Here is a 26,095-nt window from a genome sequence, read left to right on the forward strand (position 1 = left end):
CCCTCCCTTTCAGGGTAGTGTATTTTATGACTAGCTCGCACTGCGCAGACGCACTGTGAGGTGGGCGCATTAGATCCAATAGACCGGAGCTCAGGCAGTGGGGCGTCTCTAAATCAGCTAAATAGAGCAGGGGAGGGGACGGACCTACACTGAACATGGAAGGGGGAAATGAAGTCCAGTAGCATGTTAAATGTCCAAACAACTGCCTTTTACAGGAAATACCCTGCAAGGTAAATATGAAAACTCCTTCATCAACACTGTTTGTTTTTTTTTTTTACCTCTTATGTGATGTGAGCTGCAGGAAGCTGGAGATCTTAAAATGTGCCAGACAAACTGCTTTGAACTTTTCTTGTGTGCTTGAAGTTTGTGAACCGTGAGAACTGCGACCCACCGTGTAAACCGTGTTTTCGCTGGTGTTGAGCCGGACGCTGGCTTTGATGGAGGGGGGGGGGGGGGGGGGGGGGGGGGGGGGGGGGGGGGGGGGGGGGGGTCGGGTCTCTCCCAGCTGTTGTTCAAACGGAGAAAGTTGCATTTCTGACAGCTGGACATTTGAGCTCCGCTCAGGGACCGCACCTACCGCCAGGACTTATCTGTGCCAGCCACATGTCCACCTAAAAGTTTTAATATGCATGAGCCCTGATGTTCAATCACAAAATCCGCTGAGTGCTTTCAGTCTGTTTTTTTAAATTTTTTTTTTAAGGCTGTTGCATCACCCACTTTGATAAAAAAAAAAAAAAAAAAAAAAAAAATCACCTCCATAGTCAGTTTTTTATTCCCTTCAGTGGACGCTGCGTGTGTCTAGTTTGCCTGCGGGTCTGTTTTCCGCACCGCTTCAAAGCTGAACGACACTTTGGATATTTCATTTCACAGTGTTTGGAATATGAAGCCTGCCAGCAGAAAGACACCAGGGGCGGTCAGGATGCTTACTCAGGGCACAAACACTGGACCCCCCCCCCCCCCCCCCTCAGGCGTTACTTCAGTTATTACACCAGCATGTATTTAAGCAGTGTGGGTCCCTCACTGTGTCCTGAGGAGGGAACCACTGCAACATCAGGCACACATCAGCAGAAAAGCACATTCTCTACTGACGTCTGTGTTGGTTTCAGAGTCTATCTTTGTCTGCTTGTAAACTCATGTGACCCCCCCTGTGTGTCCCCCCTCTCTGTGTTTATACTGTACATTTGTCTCCTTGTATCTGCGTGACCCATATCTTCTTTCCTATTGCATGATAACAGCTAATAATAACACAGTACGTATGTAACCCAATTCCTCCTCAAGCAGAGGCTGAAGCAGATGACTGTGATTGTGCTGGTTGCATATGGCTGCCACTCATTTCACGCCCTCTTATGGAGGAAATACCACGTTGATGCCTTCGGAGTTATTTCGATACACAGCTGGGACATAACGCGTAAACACGCTGAGTTATGGCGTAGCTGAGAGGATACATTATTGTCCACACAGAGTCATCTCGCTGTGTTATAATTCACCTTCTTTGCTGTTAGACTGCAGCTTGCTGGTGAAAGAGCCCAGAGGCCTGTGCTGACAGTGTGTGCCTGGACATGTTGTCTGCTGCTTGTCGTTTCTCATAGATGTCACTACCTGCACTGAGGTGGAGGATATATCTGCGAGTGTGTGAGCGTGTTTCGCATGTGAGGGGCAATGAAATATTCATCCCATCCAGATTGAACTGGCGCTGGGTTTGAGCGCACCCCGATAACACGCAGCACAGATAAAACCGCTGGAACATGTTAGACTTTGATGTTGATTATAGTAATTCCAGCAAACCTACTTCTTCTGATTTTCTGTAAGAGCTGCTATTACAGTCACTTAAAAATGAAAAAAAAAACATCCCATATAAAGTTATTATTTGCAGTCCGCTGGGAGAGCGGTGCTCCAGTATATTATGTGTGTTATACTGTGGGTGTGGGATCTCCAAGAATACAGCAGCAACAATAGAAACAGTAGGCTTAGCAGCAGCTGCAGAAGTCGTGTTGGGAGTATAAGTTGTAGTGCTACTAATCATGCTTTTAGTACTTGTTCATTTTGCATGGATGTCCTTGTTGTAGTGGGGTGAAATCTTTATTTTGCATGACTTTTTATTTTTTTTAAGAGGGTTCAGTATCTAAATTGCTGACATATTATCAGATAAAGAACAACTATCCCGCAGAGCGCTCCCTGAAGTAGAATTTCACTTAAAGTTGCGTTCAAGAGCGCTGCTAGAAACCGATGTAACGGTCTCCATGAGAGGGAAATGCTTTGTTTGTTGTGTGATTAAGGTGAGACTGAAGACAAAGTCCATTTTTTGTAAGAGGAGTTGAGAGCTATAAGTAAAACGCCCCTCACCTCAGCTGTCAGCTGTATACTGCAGCTGGTGTCTCATGTTCTCATGTGGGCTGCAACAGAAATAAAATAAACAGTTGGAGTGACAATAATAGCATTCATAGAAGTGATAATAAGGCAGAAATGTTTCAATACCCGGATGATGCCTGCAGCATATCATATTTTATATCGTATATACTTTTATTTACCTATTTATTTTTATTGCATCCTCCCTACAGTTTGGATTACATCATTCATTTCCACTACACTTCCCTTTTCACCCTCTCCACACACATGGCACCAGGCCGCACACTCACTACCCCACACACCAGTTGACCCAGGATCGCAAAACACAGGTACATAAACACTGAAAAACACACATGCAAGCTCGCACACACAAACATATTATAGACACATGCCGTACACATCATATCCCTTTTACTCTTAGGTCATTTACCTGTCTGTCCATTATATGTCCCCTTTGTGTCACACGTTTTTGTTATGTTAAGTCATTAAAAAAGGGAAAGGAAACAAAGGAAATGCTTCACATAGTGAAAATAAGAGTACCTTAGCTTTGGTATCAGGGCCAAAGCGATACTTCAGTTGATACTTTATTTTGAAAAACATTCAAACAAGCCCTTCACTCTCTAGTCGTGATTAAAGCATTCGCTCGCACGGTTTCACAAAATAAAGCAACTTCTCCCGCTCTGCAAAACAACAGACGTCGACCTCGTGTTCTGTCCTCTGAAGCATTTTGCAGTCAGTGAGCTGGGCCATGTTTAATGGGTGTGGTTCACCGCGAGCAGAAGGAAACTGCAACAGGGCTCCAGCACACCGCGCTCTCTGTGCCAATGACAGACAAAGTCTATTCAGCCTCTGACGCGACTGACAGCGGAGGCTTGAAACAGGAAGAGTGTTCAGCTGGGATAGCGCGGAGCCGAGGTGGTGAAAGAACGAGACGGAGCAGAAAGATAATTCAAAAATAAGAAAGGAGCGATGATAAATATAGAAAACGGCACTTTGTGCACATCTGTATATCTGTGTGTGAGATGAACTGAGATGAACTCTAATGACAGTTCACTCTCCCTCCTCTCTAATTAAAGAGTCGGAGAGAGCTTTTGCTTGTTCTGGCTCTTGTGCTGTTCATTGTGCATGAAGATTCACTGAACGCAGAACCGCACCCTCTGTTCACCCAGCGCGCTGTTCGCACACCTTCCACAAGCACGCACAAGACTGTCCATCCACCGCTCTGTTCAACACACCTGTCTCAGGACACGTCTCCCACTGACACTGTGCACATCCAGCACCGTGCAGTAAAAGTAGCGCTCATATGTCTGTTGTGACAAATCCCCTTGCTATGCATAGCTAACGTGTGTGTGCATGGTTGACTGAAGAAACCAAGTGGGCTTATTTGTCTTCTAAACCCCGAATGTGTGTATAGAGGGTGTATACAGCCGCTGCTTTTGTCAGTATTGTATACAGAGGTATAGAGCTATGTATGGACTCGCCTCTCTGTCTCTGTCTCACTTCTAACTTCTTTTTTTTTTTTTTTTTTAGGGTTTAGTGGCTGGTTAATCGGGACAGGATCTGCCTTTGCTGTGAGGAGGACGTCTCTCTCCCCGCGGCTTCCACAGTTTGAGCCCCTGGAGCATCCAGCTACAGCCGAACCACAAGCACCGCAACCGAGCAGCAGCCTGGTCTCGTCAATACTTTAAAAGCCTCTTAATGGCCACTGATGATTCATTCTGATTTGTGATTGAAGCCATAACCACCTTATATTAGACGTACATCAGTGGCGCCGCAGTGCTTCATATAAAAGCTGCAATAGGTCACAGTTGCCTCATTAATTATTGACGCGTCCCAACATCTCATTGTAGTTCCACACGTGCACGAACCCAGTGCAGATCCTCAGTCGACCCTTCACTTGTTAACTCAGGATGGTGGAGGCTCCCATTTACGCCACAGGCATGGCCGCCAGGCTCAGGAGCCAGTGGGATCGTGATGAAGGTCTGGGGCAGAACCACAAGGCGGTGAAGTTTCTGGGTCAGGATTATGAGTCTCTGAAAGCCCAGTCCCTCCGGAGTGGGAGGCTGTTTGAGGACAGCCTGTTCCCGTGCGCCGCTTCGTCTCTGGGGTTCAATGAGCTCGGACCAAGATCCTCCAAGACCTACGGAGTCCGCTGGATGAGGCCCACGGTGAGAGATGGAGGGGGGTCGGAGAGCTGGGATAGATCGGAGTAATTTTGAGGTGTTCAGCTGGGATGTTATTATTATTATTTGACTTTTGAGAATTACAAAAGTGATGAGCCGCTCACCCTTGCATCAGCAAAATCTTCACTGAAGCTTGTAGGACCACGAGACACACAGTCAGTTAGTTTCATCTCGGTCTTGTACCAAACTGTTGACGTCCACTTAGCAGAGTCTTCTGTGACAACACGAGTGAGCAGACCCATCTCAGTGAAGAACATATAGGAGATAGGAAAATTATTAACCTTAAATATGTACAAAACACTCAAACAAGGTGATTATTATCAAATCACAGGATACAAACTCAACATTAAAGATGTCACACCTCATGTTTTTACATTTTAAATGATATTTTCCAGGCATCTAGCTGCTGGTTTCAACTCATGTTTATATGGTTTTAAACTGACTTTGCAGACACTTCCATCGAAATAATCATTTAGTGCTCTTCATTTTTTGAGGTTACAGTGCAGTTTAAGTTCAGTGGGAAAGCTGAAGCTTCAACAATTGACAGTTGAGAGAGCAGAAACCTTTTAATGTAAGAAGCTGGAAAATTTACATTTTGTAAATTTAGTTTTACGTCTTGGGCGGTTTATCCAACAATATATTTGTACCTTACCATCTAACCAGCCCTTAAACACCTGGAATTACTATAAACAATCTGCTGCCTTTTTCCCTGTTAGTTCCCAGATTACACTGTTAATACAGACTCAGTACTTTCTGCAAGTGTCTCATATTAAAAGCCCTAGTTCCAGTAGACAGAAAGCCTTTATTTCCTAACAGAGAAGACTTTTATTGTGAAACTTTGTTCGACTGTCAGTAACAATAAACTGTATAGTATACTGTATGTGATTTTCAGGACACGGACAAGAACATGCATAAAAAAAGCAGGAATGATCCTTTAACTCAATGAGTTTGGAAGAAAGCTGTTCAGGAAGTGTGGACACTGCTTTCTATCTGTTCTGTGATCCTGTGAAACCCGTCAGTCCGGTGACTACAGGAGAGAGTAGATATCTACTAAACACCCATTCTGTGATAAACTCCTCCTTTTAAAAATATTTCAGCCCCTCCAAGCAACTTGAATTTCATCTGTTGCTTGGTAACTAAACTTTCAGTGAGGGATAATCGGTAGATATCATTTTAATGCTCCAGTGACACCAGTCAGGAGTCATGTATGCTCCGCTTTAGGCAGCTTGGAAGTGTCTCAGGGAGGTAACAAGTGTATCTTTCTCTTCATCCTGATTTGTGCCTTCATGCCTGTCTCTGCGTCTCTTCCTCTCTCAGTCTCTCATCAGCACTCGGCACATTGTAAATACACCAGGGTGCTCCGTGTAGCTGAATGTGACACCAGAGAACGAAGGGGGACTGTCTTCATTAGGCGCTATCACGCCAGCCGTGAACACGGCACACACTCATTACTGTCTGACTTCCCGCGTACCGTGACAGGTCGCTGCTGTCAGCCCTGTGAAAGCTTAAACGCAGCGAGACGAGTCGTGATCTTAAAAGCTCGCGGGGTCGTGATCGCCTACGTGACTGCAGCCCCTTAGCTCCTGTCGCAGCTTCCTTTTGAGTGTGCCTGAGCGATGGTGTGTGAATGTGTGTGTGTGTGTGTGTCCTGTGTGGGAGTGTGAGTGTGAAATGCTTCTCGTCTGGTCTCATCTCTCCAAAAAGTCAGATGTTGCGCAATCCCTGCGCCACGGGACCTGCGATGTCGACGCCGTTCCCAAAAATCTGTGCTCTGCGTGAGCCTGAAAAAGACAACTTCAGTCTGTTTTGTGTGGTGCTCAGAGTTCCTGTCAATTCAACCATGTGTCCTAATGGTTTGTGTGCAGATGTGTGTGCTGGTGTGGCGCAAGGAGAAAGGGAGCACTTCTTTTTATAGCTTCATCGTGCAGGGTTTCTCACGCTCAGCACGTTGAGTTGAACACGGCTTGTGAGGCAGGGAATACTGGAATACTGAACAAGACTGCAACATTATTTCCTCTATTTATCATTATCTCTATTATCTATTGTCTATTATTTCCTGTGAAACTGATGGAAGTATTGAAAAATGCCACATCTCACAATGTTAAGGATATTGATAAGAAAATTCCTGGATCCGGCCCAGATCTGTTCCAAAATTTAATGGGATCTTCCCTGACCCAAGTTTGGTGCAAATAGCTTCTGTACTTTTTTGCGTAATCCTGCAAACAAACCAACCAACCAACAAGATCCTTTCCACTGTAATCAACACAGTCCGCATGTAAAAACAGCAAAAGTATGTAAATGGATTTGCGTCCAAAGTCAGGCAGAAAAATCCTAATTTGTCTTTATGTTGTCGTGTGTGTGTGTGTGTGTGTGTGTGTGTGTGTGTGTGTGCGTGCGCGCTCGACAGGAGTTCTGCAAGCGGCCGGAGTTCATCGTCGATGGAGCGACTCGCACAGACATCTGCCAGGGAGCTCTGGGTAAGTCCCTTTGGAGGAGATCCCAGCTGCTTCACTGTTACTACTGCGAGATTCAGCTATCAGAGGAGAGAGAGAGAAGCGAGATCTAATCTGCTCGAGATGTTAAAGTGAGGAATGTTGGCAGCAAGTGAAACAGGTCACCGACTGGAAGGCGGCCAGTCGGTGAAGTCTTGAGCTTCCTTCTCCCTTTTAGATCTACAAGACAACGTGACCTCGAGGGAGACAGTGAATCCTTAACTGCGTCTGGGATAATAATTGATTTAAGTATATATTTCAGTAAAATAATTAACCTTTACCACGCTGCCACAGGTTTATATTAACAGGATGGAGGGAGGAGAGAAAATGAAACGCGACGACGATGAATTGAAAACACATTTGATATAAGTTCTGCTGCTGCTACATAGCTAACGTTAGCATTAACAGCTGTTTACAGCTGTTTACCTATCAGTCTAGAAGAAATGCTGTGAGTTCAGTTTCAAACCTCATTCCTTAACTTGCCGAGAGCTGTCTCCAGTGGTGGAGAGCAACACCGATGTTAACTCTTATCTCGATCACATCTTTTCTTCTACTAAAGTTCGTCTTTAGTAGTTTTTTTTTTATTTCACTGCTACAAAATTTGGAGACTTACAAGAGAGAGATTTATAATAACTGAACTAAACTGAAGCTGCAGAGGCTGAAACCACGAAACTGCTACATGATCTATGATGTAGAATCTCTTCTTCAGATCTGCACTGTCTGGTAAATGCACATATTTTTCAGACTATTTTTGCAGTCTGAGTTGCGCCACCACTGTAAACTGATCCAAATGTGTGAAATTGGAGGAATACCCTTTAGAAATTGCATATTGTGGTCATTTCGACCAAGATTATTAATGCGCTGGAGTACAGTTTGGCGTATTTTCAGAAATGTAATGAATATGCATCGTCTTTGTCAAATAAAAATTTAAATTGTGTTGGGATTCCTCCATTCACGTGCAACAACCTGTCCAGGCTTCAGCTGTAAATAAGACTGAGCCCTTGGGTCAATACGCCAGGTTACATACATGACTGAATCAGGAGGATATTAGCGGCAGATGGAGAAGGACGGCTGGACGGAGAGACAGTTAGCAGTCCGACCAGCAGTACGAGTAACAGCTGAGATGTTTCCTGCATCTATAATTCATGCTTTGTTTCTCGGCGTCACATCTGTAAGCAAGGCCACCCTCCTTCTGTTTGAGCAGCTCTGGCAGCGCAGGAAGCGACCCCCACCACCTCCAAATGAAATACTTCACTCCCGTCTCCCCTCCTCCCGTCACTCCCACAGGAACAGCTTCATTACGAAACAATAACCCCAAAAAATGTAGAGCGGGAAAACATCATGCATCGCTTTGTTTTTACAGCCAAAATGCGCCATTACCGAGTGGACTTTTATCAGTGCTGAGGGGTTATCTGTTAGACAGCCCACTATCAGGGGCTGTTTATAGCTTATATGACAGATAAGAATATAAATATGTTGAAATAAAAGTGAAACAGCTTGTGCTTGGTCTGGACGAACAATGGCAGTGTGTATCATTAACCAGTATTATTGGATCCAACGCGACTCAGAATGAAACAGGAAGTTTCAAGAATGGTGACGACACTTGGCATTAACATTCAAAATGTGCCGATAGATCAATCAAAATGTAAAACTGCTAAGAGCCTCAACAGAGTGGATTTTGATACACTGTGAAAACAAAGCTGGTAAAAACCTCCTTCCTTCTAATAACATCAGCGGGAGTTTCAGCCCCTCTCCTAAGTCCAGTGGAACAAGTGCCTCTCCCATTTCCCAGAGGGCAAAGCTTGTTCAAACATAGTTCCTGACTCTTGCCTTCACCGAGCTGTTAAAGGGTGGATTCCATGTTTTATGAGTGTCTTCCCACTGGCCTACAAGCGCATTCAAGTTTTATCTCGGTGGCATGAATGAATTACGTAGCCCGCCATGGAAAGAAAAGCGCTCTCCTTCGCGTCGAGATGAAAGGAAAGAGAGTAGCTGTAGATCTCTGCTTACGTGATCAGGAGGAACCTGTTTTATTTGAAATCCAGCAGCTGTTTTACATAAACAACCTGCTGCCGTCCTCGTTAACATACAGCCAATGCATCATGGGAGGGCTGAGTCAAAATCTTTGGCACTCAAGGTTGATTCAGGATAATAAAACAGTGTGTGTGTGTGTGTGTGTGTGTGTGTGTGTTTGTGTTTCCACAGGGGACTGCTGGTTGCTGGCCGCCATCGCCTCGCTGACCTTAAACAACTCCCTCCTCCACAGAGTGGTTCCTCACGGCCAGAGCTTCGCGCAGGGATACGCCGGCATCTTTCACTTCCAGGTGACAAAACCTTTACTTCCTGTGTTAACCTTCAGACTGTCTTTAAAAATGGACGCAGCCTCTGTGGCGTTACCAATACGTTTCTGAAGAGCGGTTTTCAAGCTGATAGATACCTCATAGAACTTATAGGCTAAATCCAAATGTCCAGCCCCCAAGACCCTCACCTATGTATCCTGTCTGCAAGAGTCATTTCTATGAATATGAATTGAAATTCCTCACCATCTAAACCATCTCGAAGCATTTTTCTGACTCTGGCAATTTATGCAGCATGCAGCATGTGCAGGGTGAAGTGTCCGCTGCCGATAGTACAGATAAAGTATAATATCCCTTTAGGTGTATGTGCACTGCTTAACACTGTTAATACTTTTATTCTTATCAAACCAAAGTGACCACCTTCATATCGTAGGTGTGGAACAAAAACCGGACATTTGGGTTCGGCCATAGGAAATGAATGGGAGCCAGCAGTTCGGCTCAGCCCACCTTGTTTGTTGTGTTTCTGACCGATTCATTTCCTGTTCGGAGCACCACAGTTTGAGTTCTAATTTTTGTTTAAATAAAAGCATTTGCAGCTTAACAACTTTCACTCTGGAGGTTGCGGTTTATTGAAAAGTAATCGGCTGATAATTTGATAATGAGAATAACCAGTAGCTGCTGAATCTCCCTGCAAGAGTGAGGGTTTAAAACAGTAATTCTTCTGTCCTAAGTCCCACTGAGTCATCCAGTCAGTCAGATCCACACCCAGTCAGTCAGCCAGTCGATAAACTGTACCTGGGAGGATTTGAGTGACCAACACCCACTTCTTTATCAGACGTGCAATTTGGAAGCCTGGGGAAGATATAATCAGTCAGTCAAGTCTATCAAGACAAAGCTATTTTTTAACAATCAAACACTGGCATCTCTAGAGTGTCACCTCTCTTGTCTGTAGGACCGGTCGCTCTGCCGCGTGACGTAAACACAAAACACTCGTTCTATTTATTCTGCCTCTGCGATGCGAGCCTCCGGCAGAGAGCGCAGCCTTATCTGCTGACCTTCGCTTTGTATACAAAACCAACGCACACACTCAAACCCACAGGTGTATTTGAGATTGTAGCTGCTGCACGTCGACGCTGTGACACAGGTGCCGGCCAGATCATAAAGTCTTTTGTGCTGCCGTGAGCGAGCAGATGAATAGTGCACATTATACTCAGTCCAGTATGAGAGAGAGGGAAATCTTGCGGCAGTGGTTTAATTTCAGTTTGAATATTGCGTATTCTCACCACCAGAATGAAGGAACTAGGCTGAAAAGTTGTGGCTGAAAGGACCTCTGAGGAGAGAGCGCGGGTACTCTTCTGTTGTATCCAGGACCTGTCCCCGCTGAGGTTATTCTTCTTATGTTTTACAGCCAGTCTGTTAGAACACTAAATGATTTGTTCCATGTTTTTTCTAGCGACAGAAGTCAGCTCATCTTTTTGCCACTGAGTGAAGCTCAAAAAAAATTCTGATAAATTGCTATAGCGTCAGGAACAGGACACGATTTCCACTTGTTCATCACTTCAGGTCATGAGTTGAGCGAACGCATGTGCTAAATTCATAGCAATGGTGATAAAGTCAGACAAGCTGAGTCTTGAGTTGCTCTGTGGACTCTTTCTTACATTAGGACAGGCACACACACAGTGAACACTGTCTCATTGAGCTGGAATGACTCCCACACCTTCCAGAAAAATCCAGTTCTGTGGACTCCTTATATTTAGGAAACAAAATGGCCTTTTCTGTGGCACCTTCTTTAGGTCAGACCTTTTTCTTCTGCTCTAGCTGCGAGGATCCAAGAAAAGACAAGATGTCTGAACACTTTTAATTCGTCCAACAATGTCCTCAACAATCAGCCGACAGCTCCACTAGTGAGACTTTTTGCCTCGTCAATATACAACATTCAAGAGCTGACTTGTTGCTTTTTTCCTTAAGCAGCTTAAATGAGCTTAAACTTCCACTTCACGAGCCAACAAGCTTATTATCATAGGCGATGACATGAAAGTTAAAACTAATGAGAAATGAACCATTTGAAACAATTTCAACTTCAGAGAAGAACATGTTAGACTGCAGCGAGTCTTTTCTTACTCTGTTCTATTTGTTAATTACATCAGGTAGGTGTGTCTGTCCTGTGATCTCACATGCCTCATTATCTCTAACTGAGTTATACTTCTGTGTGTGTGTGTGTGTGTGTGTGTGCATGTACACACATCTGGTTGCCACCGTGCGTGAGTGTTTCTGCAACACAGAGGAGCCTGTGAACCAAGAAGTGTTGCTCTCATGTTTCTCTCATGTTCTCTGGTGCAGAGGAATCTGCCAGAGCAGCTGCACAAAATCAGACTTTTATTCTGAAAATGTGTCCCTCTAAATATGATCTCCCCCACTGATGTTGCCAGTTGCTTAATATCTTGCATTGTTTTCAACCGTTAACAAGTAAGAAGCAAATGAAAGGAGAGCGTTTTGGAGACCGTCTTTGTCGCAGAGCTCTGTGAGCTGAGTCAGCTGTCTGTTTGATGCAGTCAGTGCTTTGCCAGCGAGACTGTCAGCCTGCCAAGTGTTGATGAGGGAGAGACGGGAGGAAGACAAACAAGGAGCAGAGGGGAAGCTCCCGCACATCAAAGCCACATGTTACATGCATGGGAACTTGCAATGTAGAGCACACACACACACCCACACACACACACACACACACACACACACACACACGAACAAACACACATCCACAGAGCTCACCCTGGTTCCCTTCTGCTGGCCAGACTGCTCAGTCATGGAAGCCATTACAGCAGAGACGAGCAGACTGACAAATCAAATCAATTTGCATGTGCTGCACACACACGCACACACACACACACAGATGTAGGTTAGGCGATAGAATAGGAGGGAAATCCCTTGATTCAAGAGTCTTTGGTAATCGTCCACTTTGAGCAAGACACTGGAATCCTTTCAGCTCCGGGGTCTCCGTGCTGGAGCTGACTCATGTCATAGCGCAGGATCAATAAATACCATCTCTCTCTCTCTCACACACACACACACACACACACACACACACACACACACACACACACACACACACACACACACACACACACACACACACACACACACACACACACACACACACACAGAGCTCCCATTTACACATCTGTCTGCTGGGGCTGGTGACTCAGTTACAGAGAAGTCAGCCAAAGCCTGTTTTTTCAGTGATTACTTCCAGAGACACTGTTCATTTTTACATTGTTGAATGCAGCCATCCTCCATAAATATATACACACACACACACACACACGCACACACACAATCGCTGTCTGTTAGAATGAGTGGAAATAATAGTTTCATTTGCTCTGAAGGCTTGGAAATGCATGCACATGTTTAATATATATGCATGAGCGCTAAATAGCTCGTAACTACATGTGGCTGTTTCCTTTCAGTGAAGAGTTGCCCCAGTTTCATCGTCCTCTTTTTTTCTGTTGCATGTATGTTGTTTTCCTTCTTAGTATCATCCTCTTTTCATTGAGTTTGTATTGCAGCCAGTACATGTTCTTAAGATTCCTTGTTTCCATTACTTGCAGTTTCTTTTTTTCTCTCTCTCCCTCTCTCTCTCTCTCTCTCTCTGCCTGAGCATGTTTCCACTCTTTGTTCACTTTTGTGTGCCGTTGAGTCTTCCAGGGATTCTCCTCTGTATCAGTTTGGATCCTTTAAGCCTCAGACCTGGATGAGTCATCCCAGAATGTAATTATGAGTGCAGGCGGTGGGAACCTTAATTGGCTTCAGAAGTAGGAAAGAAAAAGAAAAGAAGGACAACAAGCGAGCGAGGGAGGCAGACAGCGGGAAGAGGAATAAATTATAAACTAGGCAATCCGAGCCATCAGAAACAAATGAAATCGTTAACTGGGGAAGGATCTGTGTTTATATTCTGATTATAGCACATGTTTTCACACAGAAAGTGGTTTGACTCATGTTGAGAAAGAATTTCTCAAGCTACAAAGCTGCAAGTCACGACACAGATGTGGTAAGATTTCCTTTCCCTCGGTGAGGCTGGGTGTTGGTCTCATTTTGCTGTGAGAAAAAGGCTGAGCAGTGTCACACTGAAGTTGTGTGTGCCAGCATTATACCAGGGGTACGTGAGTGGGTGTGTGTGTGTGTGTGTGTGTGTGTGTGTGTGTGTGTGTGTGTGTGTGTGTGTGTGTGTGGGAGAGCTCCTCCCAGAGTTGGCCTGAGCGCTGCAGGGTGTGCAGAATTCATCTGACCGTCCTGCTGCACACACAAGACAGAAAGACGCAAGCTGTCATGGTGTAAAGTCACATAAAACACACACACACACAGGCCAATTGTCCCCAGATAGAAGAAGATACAGGCACACACACTCCAGCTGTGGTATTTTATTTGCCAAAATGATAATCCTATAACTTCCTCCCCCCTCTCTCTCTCTCCTCTTCAGATTGAATTACTTTGACAAAGACATATTTCTTATTCTGTGCTGCTCGCTCTCATACAGTCTTATTTTGCACAAGGTTTATTATGTTTCTGCCTTGAGGTCTCTGTATTAGTCCAAGCGCAACTGGTTTTTCAGTTCGCATTTGCACAAGCTCCGTCAACACAATGTGTGCTGACAGAAAACAAAAGGAAAAAAACAGGACATACGACTCACACACTGACTGGAGTAGGTCCTCATCCAAAGTAGATGTAATGCAGGTTTTGTCTCTTTTCAATGTGGTGACTTCTGTGTAATGGTTTTATTGTTGTCTCATGCAGGGGTTTTCGCATTTGAAGCATTCAGATTATAGTTGTGTCTCAAGCATCAACAACTTTAACACTTTGACACTTTGACACTTTGACTTTAGCCTGTCTTGACTCTTCTTAAACAGTCCTGCTTGTAAACAGGCTCTGAGTCTAACTCGTGTTGCCGCCCCACACCCGCCCACACCTCCCTTTTCACATGTTGCGTTGGTCTCTTCTGCTCCCTGCTGGCCAGCAGCCTCATAGCCACATGTGAGACACCCCCGATGTGGGGAAAAGTACAGCAACAATTCAGGGAACTTCATCTTTTAACCTCCTCTGAAAACATTTCAGCGAAATTCACCCTGCCCTTATTCGCCTCAGTTCACCTGCCGCACTGTGAAGCTTTGTTTGACCTCCTGATTAATCATCTTGACACAGAGATTTAAGAGGTTTTTCAAATTCAAAGAAATGAGTCACACCTACTTTGGCTTGAAAACCAAGTATCAGTGAGGGTGAACAGAGACTTGGAGTTCATTCATTTATTTTAGGGTTGAAACACAAAAGCTGTGTCGCTTGTTTGTCTGTTTTGTGTGGCCAAAGGTGATGAGCTGCAGACTGTTTTTCCTCTTTGTCCCATTTCCTGCTCTCTAGATTTCAAACTAATGGAAATTTGAGCTGAACATCTGTCTGTCAGTCGGGCCAGCTGCATGATAAATTAGACCGCAGCAGAAATAAGATAAGGCTGATCGATCTGCAATCAGAAGTACTGCACTCAAGTACAATTTTGAGGTTGTTGTACTTTACTTGGTTTTTTTCCATTTTCTGCTACTTTACACTTGTACTCCACCAAAGTTCAGAGGGAAATATTGCATTTTTCACTCCATTACATTAACATAACAACAATAGCTGTGAGAATTCAGATCAAGATTTCATATAAAAAAAAACACATAATCGATTCATCCAAGATCCACCTCAACATAGAAACAATATTAAGCACAACTTACATATTGATGTCAGTAATAATGATCCAATAATGTCATGATCGTCATCATTATTATCATCATCAGGTGTCATTCTGCATAACAAGTATTTATACTACTGACACATATTTCAATCTTTTTTAATACTTCCTCCATTGACGTCAGTTTATTGTGTATTTTGTATTTCATCCTCAAATCTGAAAAGGCAGTATATGCACCATAAAGCCAAATAAAACTCAAGGAAAACTAAACGTCTCTTGTCTTTCCATATTAGTGGGGGATTACAGACTACCTGCTGATAATATCTTGTGACCTTTAATCTTTTTCATATATTGTGTATCTTGTTTGTATTGTGTGTGTCGTAAAGACCTTGTCAACCTTGTCAGTACAGAGAGCGAGAATTTGCATTAGCACAGCCACTAACACTGTGTCAGCCACTGCCAGTTACAAGCTAACAAAGAGCATAAACAAATAAATACGACTGCTAGTCGCCAATTTTGGGCACAATAAACTCCTCATTTGAGTCTGACTGAGGCTCAAACACGTATCTGAGTCTGTTTGATGTTTCCTCTGCTAACTACCTTGATACACACCTAGCGCAAGTAGCGGTGCTGCATTGGGCATAATCCTGAATTTCTCAATGAGGAAGTAAGTGTAGATGTTCCTCCAGCTGCAGTTCCAGCTTTTTAACTGGGAAAACCATGTTCAACAAAATATTAATCGTAGTATTTTCAAAACATGTCTCCAGAGGAACTTTAATAGCCTTATTTGTTGTATGAGTTGTAATACTGATGTTTTCTTCGGACTGTCTTGCAGTTCTGGCAGTTTGGCGAGTGGGTGGAGGTGGTGATCGATGACCGGCTGCCAGTGAAGGACGGGAAGCTGCTGTTTGTCCACTCAGCTGAGGGAACCGAGTTCTGGAGCGCGCTGCTGGAGAAGGCCTACGCCAAGTAAGACTGACTAACCGGCAGGACAGCATTCGAGGTCGTAACCGTCACTGAGGTTGAGGCTAGTGATGCATTCAGGTCACGCTGTGAAAGGCAAGAGAACATGCTGTTGTTCCTGTAACTTGTAAGGAACTTTTAAATCATCTTATTTATCACTTTAAAATAATCAGCAGATGATTCACATCTTGGTGCCTACATTTAGCTTGATTTTTGTGATAATTATGGATTTCAGTTTGCAGAATTTTTGTGCACATGAATTAGCAAAGTATTAATAAACAGCGTGTAGCTAATGCAGAATTTAGTAAAATAGTCTGAATTGCAATTCCTGAAGGTCCAGGCCCAAAAGGTTTCTGGTTCAGATCTCCAAAGTAGATGTAGAGAATGTGTGTCGGGAACAATTGCGAAATACATGTTGCAACTCCAGACTCCAGCTGCTCCAGTGGACAGCTGTGGTCTCAGAATGTGTGATGGAGAGCAGAGTGGAAACAGACGGGTGACGAAGCAGTGGGTGTTGCGTCAAAGAGAGATTAATGCATTGTTACTCTATTTTTTAAATTGTTATTCCTGAGGCCTGCTCATAAACCTAATAATTCTCTATGTACAATTTTCTTTTCTTTTGTTTCTAGACTGAACGGCTGTTATGAGGCTCTGTCAGGCGGCAGCACGTCAGAGGGCTTTGAGGACTTCACAGGCGGCGTGACGGAGATGTACGAGCTGGGGAAAGCCCCCTCTGACCTCTTCAGCATCATCAGGAGGGCCATAGAGCGAGGATCACTGCTGGGCTGCTCCATTGACGTCAGTACTGCAACGTGCGCGCATCATTTAACCCAAGCATTGGCTTGAAACACACTTTTAACAAAGCATCGGCTTTTTAACAAAGCCGTAGTTATCTACAATGACAATGTAAATAAATGAGAACAGTGTGACAGTGTGAAAGGGGCCGTTTGCAGTGGTGAACCTACAGAGAATTATCAATATGAGGCTGGCACCAGTGGACAGTTAGCCTTAGCGCAAAGAATACATGGAAACAAGGGGAAACAGCTAACTCTGCTAACTAACTTCTGTCCTAAATTAGAAAAAAACACCTCTAAAGCTCACAATGTCTTTAAAAAAAACTAAAGTAAAAATATGATGCATATATGTGAGTTTATATGAGAGATATTTCTTGGCCAGCAGCTGTAACTTTGCATCTTGTCATCATGAAGTTAATTTAACACCCCCCCCCCCCCCCCCCCCCCCGTGGTAGAAAAAAACATCAGCGCTAAAAAAGAGACTTTAAATTGTCTGGTGTAAAATAATGAAAACAATCCATCATCTCAGTTTTCATTACTTCCTCCTGGGTTTTCTTTAAAAATAGACAGCCCCTCACCCTGTGCAGATGAAGTCAGCCTTTTCCAGTCTCACTGCCCCTCACAGCAATTAGCTACTTTATACACTCGCTCAAATTTTATCCCTATAGTAATACATACCTTGCAGAAGTGATTACTTGATTTGTCAACTGATAACTTTAAAGTTGTAAAACTGTTGAAAAGTCACTTCCCCAGCCTCTCGATGGTCATCATTTAGAAAGGCTCGTCTTACAGCTGGGCCTCGACAAGGGTGCTGCACTGGCAAGAAAATGTCAGGAAATTTGATCTGGGCAGACACCAGGAGAGGGCAGTGAAGCATGAGAAACTTGAAGTGTAGCTGTCAAGGACACTTGTGCAGAGCGGATGATTGCAGACAGGATTGATCGAACTCTGTTTGTCTTGTTGAAAGATTTCTGTGATCAGTTTGCCTCCCTGTCACTCTGGCTCAATGTAATGTTGCAGAGATACAGCAAAAATGCAGAAATAGTAAAATATTGAGATAAACAGCAAAAATTAAAGGGTTTATTTCCTTTTTATTGAAGTTTAATGATATCACAGGAGCATCACTACAAAAAACTATTGTTCTCCCAGTTTGCATTTAAATATGAAATATGAGCTGTAATGATCAAAAGAAGTCCAGTTGCCTTCAACTTCAGCACTTAACGACCACGATGACCTGGGCGACTGAGAACCTTCACGGACACAATGCGTAGATGTGTCTGTCATTGTGTTTGAAACTGACATCATGTTGCGTTTCACCTCAGTCTGATGACACACATACACGGCGTGACTGTCTGTGTTTGAATTAGTTAAAACAGCCAGTGACAGTCATCTCGCTAATGGATCCCTCGCCCTGTGAAGTTTGTTGACGTTAACGAATGAGCCGTGTCACAGGGGGTGACTGTGAACGCTGCCTGTGGACGGCACCAACCATATGTCACATGTTTGACAGTTGCGCGCCCTCCTGATCTCGTGTTGTGGACCTCGGTGACCTCAAATCTTTTCTCTGGTCCTCAGATCACGAACACGCGAGACATGGAGGCGGTCACGTTCAAGAAGCTGGTGAAGGGACACGCCTACTCTGTGACTGCTGTGGACGAGGTGAGGACTGGTGACTAATGAGCAGATACATGATGAACGAGCATGAAGTCTTTACAGGCCCAGTGTGGCAAAATAAGGACATGACAAAGTTAGGTACTGTATGGTTTTCATTCATTCATTTAATGTATCTATTTGATACCAGGAAGGTCTCTTGAGATTGAAAACACAGAGTGTGTGAATCCTCTAGTTATGCCTTAAAACACACATTTACATATTGAAAGGAAACTTTAAAGATACTTTTGGGAAATATGAGCTGTAGTGATTAAAAACTAAAACCATACAGAAAAACGTCCTTAAAATGCCATAACTTTGAGTTGCCTTGCATCACATGTTACATAACTGTCTGTAATTTATGTAACATGTCTGGCTAAGATGAGCCTATGCACATAAAACCAGACTAAAGTGCACACTTTAGTCTGGTTTTATGTGCCCTAAACTGTAAAAAGGAGGAAAACATGCTGTAGAGCTGCTGTTGCTGAGACTGCAGTATGTGCCTAAGTCAGTTTTATTTCATACAACATAGAAAGAAACCAAAAGGTTTGAATGTAGAAATTTGGAAAAGCAAAAAAAAAAAAAAAAAAAAAAAAAAAAATCTGTAGAAGTTCACTTTATTCTCTTTAGTGAAGTTTTTAAGTAGCTGCTGGGTCCAAACTCCTAGAAAATGAATGTAACATTTTCATTCAGAAATGTATAGGTTGAAATCCTAGACTTTGCAGAGTGTGTCATGCTACCGAAATCAGTGTTTTGCAGTGTTTTCTACAGTAACAGCGTGATCCTAATTTCATTTTCACATGATAAAGAACCAGATGACGAACGAATTGTTGTAATCAATATTTTATAATGGACGGTCATCTGATTTAAATGCTGGGTTGGCTGGTTTCTCCCTTTATTATGGCGTGTCTCGCTGTAACAATTCATTTCAGACTAATGCGTGTGTGTGCACGCACATGACTGTGTGTCTACTGTACAACACCACGCGGCAGATGCGGGTTAAGCAGGGACGAGATGTGAATGTCAGGTGGTGTCTCTCCCCTCGTAGGTGGTGTACAGAGGGAACATGACCAAGCTGGTTCGCATCAGGAACCCCTGGGGGGAAGTGGAATGGACCGGAGCCTGGAGCGACAAGTACGGTTTTACTCGACACCTATGATGTATCATTCCACAGAGACTAACTGATTAAACCTTAATATGGTCATTTGGTCATTTTCATATCTTTATACAAATGTTGTCAAAAACGAGAAATTAGCTTCCTCTCAGTCTGATCCCAAAGAGTTAGAGAAAAGGAGGAAAAGCTGATGGGGGGAGGAGGCGTAGTCGGGGTGCACAGCTGTCCTCATCTCAGACTGGGTGGGATCATGTATATCATGTTACTATGGTTATGAAAGAGACACGCACCAGATATTTTCCCTCTGGCACTCTTATGTCACAGCCCCATTGAGCATTTTCAACACTTAACACACCGACCATGATTCGCGAAGTGTTCGCAGCTGAGCTGAAAAAAAAAAAAGTTTTTCTGGAGATTTCTGCAGTTCACTGTTGCGTAACACTGAAGGTTTCGATTAAACGGAAATATCTTTTACATTCCAAAGTTCTCTTCTCTGCCCGCATCTCTGTTCTGAGGTTTTACTGTCTACAGTGGACCACCACTGTAATGCAGACTGAAATATCACAAGAGCACTGCCATGAAATTTGATACAGATGTCCATGGTGGCCTAAATAACAGAGAGAAGAAAAGAAAGGCTAGATTGTGTGATCAGAGGGGGTGATTGGAGAAGCTGCACGAAGAAAGAATGTCTGATATAAATAAAATTTTGCTAAATTTGCCCCCGACTTTTGTGTCAACACTTTATATTTGTGCGATTTTCTCTTGACTTTGTGCCACCCTCAGCTCCAGAGAGTGGGACAATGTGGACCGCTCCGTCAGAAGTCGGCTACAGAACCGCAGCGAGGACGGTGAATTCTGGTGAGTATACGTGAGCGTTTTGACTCGTAGTGTCAGTGACAACGCAGGTAGTTTAGCTCTGAGGAGCTGGAAGAAATTTTGTGTCACCTTTTTTTCCTGATGATTATTTAGAGCTGTGCATGTGCAATAAATAACTTATTCCAGAGCCAAAAGAGCTGTAAATATGTTTCCTTTTATATACCTCTGTATCCCTGAAACAAAGTTCAGGCACAATCGGCCACACGGTCCTGACAGTGTACCTGTTTCCACCTCTCAGGATGTCGTTCAGTGACTTCCTGCGCGAGTTCAGTCGTCTGGAGATCTGTAACCTGACAGCCGACGCCCTGCAGAACAGCCAGCTGAAGAAGTGGAGCTCCTCGCTCTACCAGGGAGAATGGAGGAGAGGCAGCACCGCTGGAGGCTGCAGGAACTACCCAGGTATGAAGTGATGGAGGCAGCAAACAGGGGAGAAGTGTGAGGCTGCGGATGGGTGGGTGGAAGAAAACAGGTGGGAAAGTGGAGGTACAGGAGATGAATTGTTCTTTTAAAGGTTTGAGCACCTCAGAGTTTCCTCTGACACTCACCAGACCAGTTTTAGGATTCTGTTCAATCCTGGAACTCAAGGATGTGCAGAGGGAGGGAGGAAGGATTTGGATGAATTTAGTGGAGGAATGTGAACCAGTGACTCCCATTTAAACACTGAATCTTGAAACAATGGCCTGCTTTAAAATAAATTTTGGAATTGACGCAGCATGAACGTGGACATGCATGGAAGTGAAGTGTGTTTTCTTAACCTACTGCCACTGAAACAACAAAAACTGTCCCGTTATTTACTGAACTACCAGTAAAAAACGTTTTAAGTGAGGGATCTATGGAAATTATTGATAATCCATCCAAGTATGATGAGTCTCATCGACAGTTATATTGGTGTTGGTGTCTTTCAGTGTTTATCAGGAGACACAGTTGCCAGTGTGTGAAGTAATTACTGAATACCACATTGAAAGGAACAATCTGAACTTTTTCACCTCCTGCCTCCAGCAACCTTTTGGCTCAACCCTCAGTTCAAGATCGCACTCCAGCACACAGACGCTCCCGGCCAATCAGACTGCAGCTTCCTGGTTGCCCTCATGCAGAAGGACCGCAGGAAGAAGCGGCGAGAAGGACAAGACATGGAGACCATCGGGTTTGCTGTCTACGAGGTCAGAAAACGTAAAAGTTTGCCCACGTTATTGTGGTTGTAGCTTTATTTCTTACAGCTGACAGCTTCTCCTTTCTGTCTTTTCATGTTCCTCATCAAATCACTGATGCTGATTATCTCTGTTCTTTACAGGTTCCAAATGAGGTAAGAGCTTTTCTGCTTTCCACTTTCATAAATAACCATTTTTAAATGGAAGAAATAAGAGGGAGGGCCGCTCTCGACAACAGGCTGTCAAACCTTGACTAACTCCCTTCTCAGTTTGTGGGCAGGTCGGGGGTCCACCTGAAGCGGGAGTTTTTCCTCACCCACGCCTCCAGCGCTCGTTCCGAGCTCTTCATCAACCTGAGGGAGGTCAGCTCGCGGCTGCGGCTGCCGGCGGGGGAATACGTCATCGTCCCCTCCACTTTCGAGCCGCACAAAGAGGCTGACTTTTGCCTCAGGGTTTTCTCTGAGAAGCCTGCCGACTCCGAGTGAGTGGCCACGCTCACACTGTGACACATTCAAGATATTGTGAATGATTGTTTTGTCGTCTTATTTTTTTTTAAAACCTATTTCACATAAGGGTTTTTGAACAGCCCATATAAGCTGTTACACCTATGAGCATACACACAATGAATGGGGTCAATATGAAAATGAGGACAAAACAAAAAGAAATTCCACAATTAAATAATGGTTTTTAATGTAACAGTAACTTCTAAATCATTCTCTTAAAAATGACTTAAATATAACTTAATACGGTCAAAAAAAAAATTAGGAATGCATTGAATTAACATTTTGAAAATGTTTCTACTCCAGGGAGCTTGATGACGACGTTGTAGCGGAGCTTCCAACAGAGGTGAGAGGACGAGCGTAACACGTGACACGCCTAACGAAGCGCGGGAAGAAACGAGACGTGCACTGAAAACGTTTTCTGTGTTTCAGACGCAGCTCGATGAGAGCCAGATCGACGCAGCCTTCAAGAACCTCTTCAGACAGCTGGCGGGGCCGGTAAGCGCGCTCTCACATGAAATGGTTCATGGTATATTCACGTAATCCTATTTATTTATTAATTGGCCTTCTTTGTCTGTGCCGACAGGACATGGAGATCAGTGTCACAGAGCTGCAGACCATACTGAACAGGATCATCAGCAAACGTCAGTCGCGGCTCAGCTGTGCAGTGGGGTCCCAAGCTGGTGTTTTGCTCATGAAATTATGGAATTGGTTTTTAAAATGGTTCAAATCATCTCCTCGTTTTGTGTCAAACTCTCTTGCAAACAGATAAAGACCTGAAGACCGATGGCTTCACGAAGGAGGCCTGCCGCAGCATGATAAACCTCATGGACGTATCCTGGAAACAGTGTTAAAACATCAGTTCAGCTTTTATTTTGTTAAATACATGATTATTACCTGGAAACAGGCTCGCTGGTTTGATTTTAGCCGTCTGGGTCTTACTTTGAAAGCTTCACTCTGTTGTCGTACTTGTTGTCCAAGAAAGTGGCTGTTGTTTTTTTAACTTGTGGGATCAGACGGACGGCAGCGGAAAGCTGGGCCTGACTGAGTTCCATGTCCTCTGGGAAAAGATTAAACGATACCTGGTGAGTTTAATCAGCAGTCCCCAAGGCTTGATCTCGAACAGTATTGATTGCTTCATGGTACTTGCGTCAGTCTCTTGCTTATTTTGATAACCGGCCACTGGACTGTTTTTTTCATGTCTTGTTTGCTGTCTAACTGGTTGCTGGTTTCTGTCCACTTTCTGTGTCCATGCCAGACCATATTCAGGCAGTTTGACTTGGACAAATCAGGCACCATGAGCTCCTATGAGATGAGGATGGCTCTCGAATCTGCAGGTACTGTTGCTTTTCATTTCAATATGAGAAAAGGGAAAGGAAAACGCAAAAGCCCTCACACATTCAGACAGTCTTTCCAAAGGATTATGGGTTAAATATCTTTGATTACTGTTTGGTAAAACTTGTTTTGTTCTCTTGTGGATTCAGGTTTCAAGCTGACCAACCACCTGTTCCAGCTGATCATCCTGCGCTACACCGAGGAAGACATGGCGGTCGACTTCGACAACTTCGTCACCTGTCTGGTCAGACTGGAGACCATGTTCAGTGAGTCCCCCCACTAAACGACTGTTCACATACAGTACCATTTGTGATTGAAAATAGATAACATCCCCTACATTTCTGCCGTGTATTAGCCTTCAGTCAACATATTAAACCAGAATAGAAGTTAAAATACTAAATAAGTGCTTCTCTTTGTTTCTGCCTCTGAAGAAACCTTTAAGACCTTGGACACAGACGCAGACGGTCACATATCCCTCACCTTCTTCCAGGTATGGCCACACATTCACCAACCCTTGTTTTCTCATAATTTGTTGCATGTTTGCTTATCCACCTGTGACTTATTCATAGTTTGCATTTCCTAATTCACGTGCACTGTGTGTTCTACAGTGGATTACGCTGACCATGTTTGCCTAAAGATGAGTGGACCCCTTTGTAACTCCTGCGCCGCATCCTGCTGCAGCTCCAGGCCCAGCATCTGTTGTTTCAGAAGTGCCTTTTCTCCACCAGCTCTTCCTCTCCTCCACGCCGCTCGCTGCTGACGCCCTGTGAGGCCAAAGACTGTAAATTCATCTTTACTGTGCCTGCACTGGAAACATGTGCCGATCCTTTATTTGTCACCTGTTTGGCCAGTAAAAGGGAGCTCTCTTCTTCTATCCTGGCAGTCAACTCTGCAGCACAGTGAGCTGCAAGCTGGACAACCTTCAGTCACACAAACATTTCTCGAAAGCAGACTTAGTTCGGGTACAGAAATAATCTTATTGGTTTAATTTCAGTGGGTGGAGGCAAAAAAAAAAAAAAAAAGCCTTAGTTTTTTATGGTTAAGTGGTAAATGTACCCATATCAATGTAACTTTTTTACTTTTATTATGTAGTCAAATAAATTGAAAAATGATTAATGAACACTACATTTATGAATATATAAAATTCACAAAGAAATGAAGGGAAACATGGATTTATCTGTCCGTTTTATTTTTTGTATGTCAGCAGAAACATTCATTTTTCATCAGCTGACTGACCTGATTTATTTCACCTTCAATATGATAATTATTCATTCAGAAAAAGTAAGGGTTGGTTCTCCAAGCAGCTATTTTACAGCATTTTACTCTACATAAAAAAAACAAAACCTGAGTCTGCAAGGTTTGCCCCAGCCAACTAAGAAATTGTATGTTAGTTAGTGTAATTGTGCTTTTATTGAGAATATCACTCTTAATCTTAAAAAGTATACATAATAAGCACCAGGTTGCATTGCTACTTTCATCTGCTGATTGAGTGTAATACTTTTATTGTTTGATTAAATCAGCGATATAGACATGTCGCTCGTCCATTGAGACTTTATGTACTTGAGGACAAACTACAATCTGCAGAATCCTTCTCTCAGAGCTTTTCTTTCTTTCTCAATGGGAGCCATTGGAAGTTGAGCCTGCTGCCAGTTATCACAATCTCAGCGCCAGTTGTGGTCGACGTGGAGAGCCACAGAGTTTGCCAGCTTGCTCTTCAGCCTTTTCTATTTAACACCCAACATTTAGTGCAAATGGATGTGCCTAATATGTATCTCTACTCGGCCTTTGTAGCGACGCTGCTGGCCTGGCGCTTTCTGTTTACATCTTGTGCCGAACTTTGCTTTTCTCCGGGCATCGAGGATCCACTCATGAAGCTTTACGGGGCCTTGCGGTGCGGAGACAACGGTGGCGTGTTGTATTATAGAGAATGTCTTGAGTTATATGTCTTTAAAACTAATGCTGTTTAGCTTTAATACATACCTGCTTATCGTTATGCATGGCACTTTTTACAGCCTGTTTAGCAGAATTGAAAAAGAATCTTTTAACTTTTATATCATGGCAGGAACTGTGGTTTATAAAGGGATGTGTCAGCCTTGTTTAAATTTGCCTTTCAAAGGGAACAAGAACACATCGGTACTTTAGGTGAAGGTAAACAATTATGCAAGATGGATCGACACGTTGTATGCATGCAGTGTGAAATGTGATGTGTCTGCCTGCCTGATCTCTGTTCAACTATGGGAACAAATGTTTATTTGAAGGCTTGTATTACAAAATAATAAGTCACTTCAAGTGTGGAGGATGTACATGTAAAGTGTCATAATTTTATCAAGTGTTTCAAATAACCAAATAGTTTGTTCTGCCAATTATTTTACCGATTTTTAACTTTTTGTATATTGAAACAATGTTTTTCATGTCATCAAAAAAAAAAAAAAAAAAAAAAAAAAGTTACTGCCAAACCCCTTAAATTTGTATGGTTTTCTGACAGTGCCAGCAATCTTGTCCTTCAGTTTTTGCCACGTAATGCTTATGCAACATTATCAAATGTTTACAGTGGTAACATTCTCATTCCCTTTGGACCCGTTCATCATGCAATACCTTGGTTTACTGCATAGCTTTCTCTGTTAAACTTCAATACACACTTTGAAAATAAACATAAGGAGATTTTCATGTGTCTCAATTTCCAT

At 43.5% G+C, this 26,095-nt stretch overlaps 1 protein-coding gene across 2 annotated transcripts; it reads left to right on the top strand.

Moving 5' to 3' along the window:
• The first annotated feature begins 89 nt into the window (after positions 1 to 89).
• capn1 (calpain 1) lies at positions 90 to 26,082 on the top strand. 2 transcript variants are annotated; one of them, XM_071458982.1, is made up of 22 exons: positions 90 to 230; positions 3,877 to 4,514; positions 6,937 to 7,006; positions 9,227 to 9,345; positions 15,867 to 16,000; positions 16,624 to 16,792; positions 18,364 to 18,447; positions 19,487 to 19,572; positions 20,336 to 20,410; positions 20,667 to 20,827; positions 21,428 to 21,588; positions 21,720 to 21,731; positions 21,846 to 22,057; positions 22,383 to 22,422; positions 22,509 to 22,574; positions 22,663 to 22,720; positions 22,845 to 22,909; positions 23,093 to 23,161; positions 23,335 to 23,413; positions 23,561 to 23,677; positions 23,843 to 23,901; positions 24,020 to 26,082. In XM_071458982.1, exons 2-22 carry the CDS (start codon positions 4,257 to 4,259, stop codon positions 24,044 to 24,046), a joined length of 2,121 nt encoding a protein of 706 aa, XP_071315083.1. In that variant the 5' UTR covers positions 90 to 230; positions 3,877 to 4,256; the 3' UTR covers positions 24,047 to 26,082. The 2 variants fall into 2 exon arrangements, with proteins under 2 accessions (XP_071315083.1, XP_071315084.1); XM_071458983.1 differs by lacking the exons at positions 90 to 230; positions 3,877 to 4,514 and adding an exon at positions 6,124 to 6,148.
• Positions 26,083 to 26,095: the final 13 nt, after the last annotated feature.

This window comes from Trachinotus anak, unplaced genomic scaffold (assembly GCF_046630095.1).
Source record: "Trachinotus anak isolate AG129_WGS33_773 ecotype Australia unplaced genomic scaffold, CSIRO_AGI_Tana_v1 ptg000023l, whole genome shotgun sequence".
NCBI classification, from domain to species: Eukaryota; Metazoa; Chordata; class Actinopteri; order Carangiformes; family Carangidae; genus Trachinotus; species Trachinotus anak.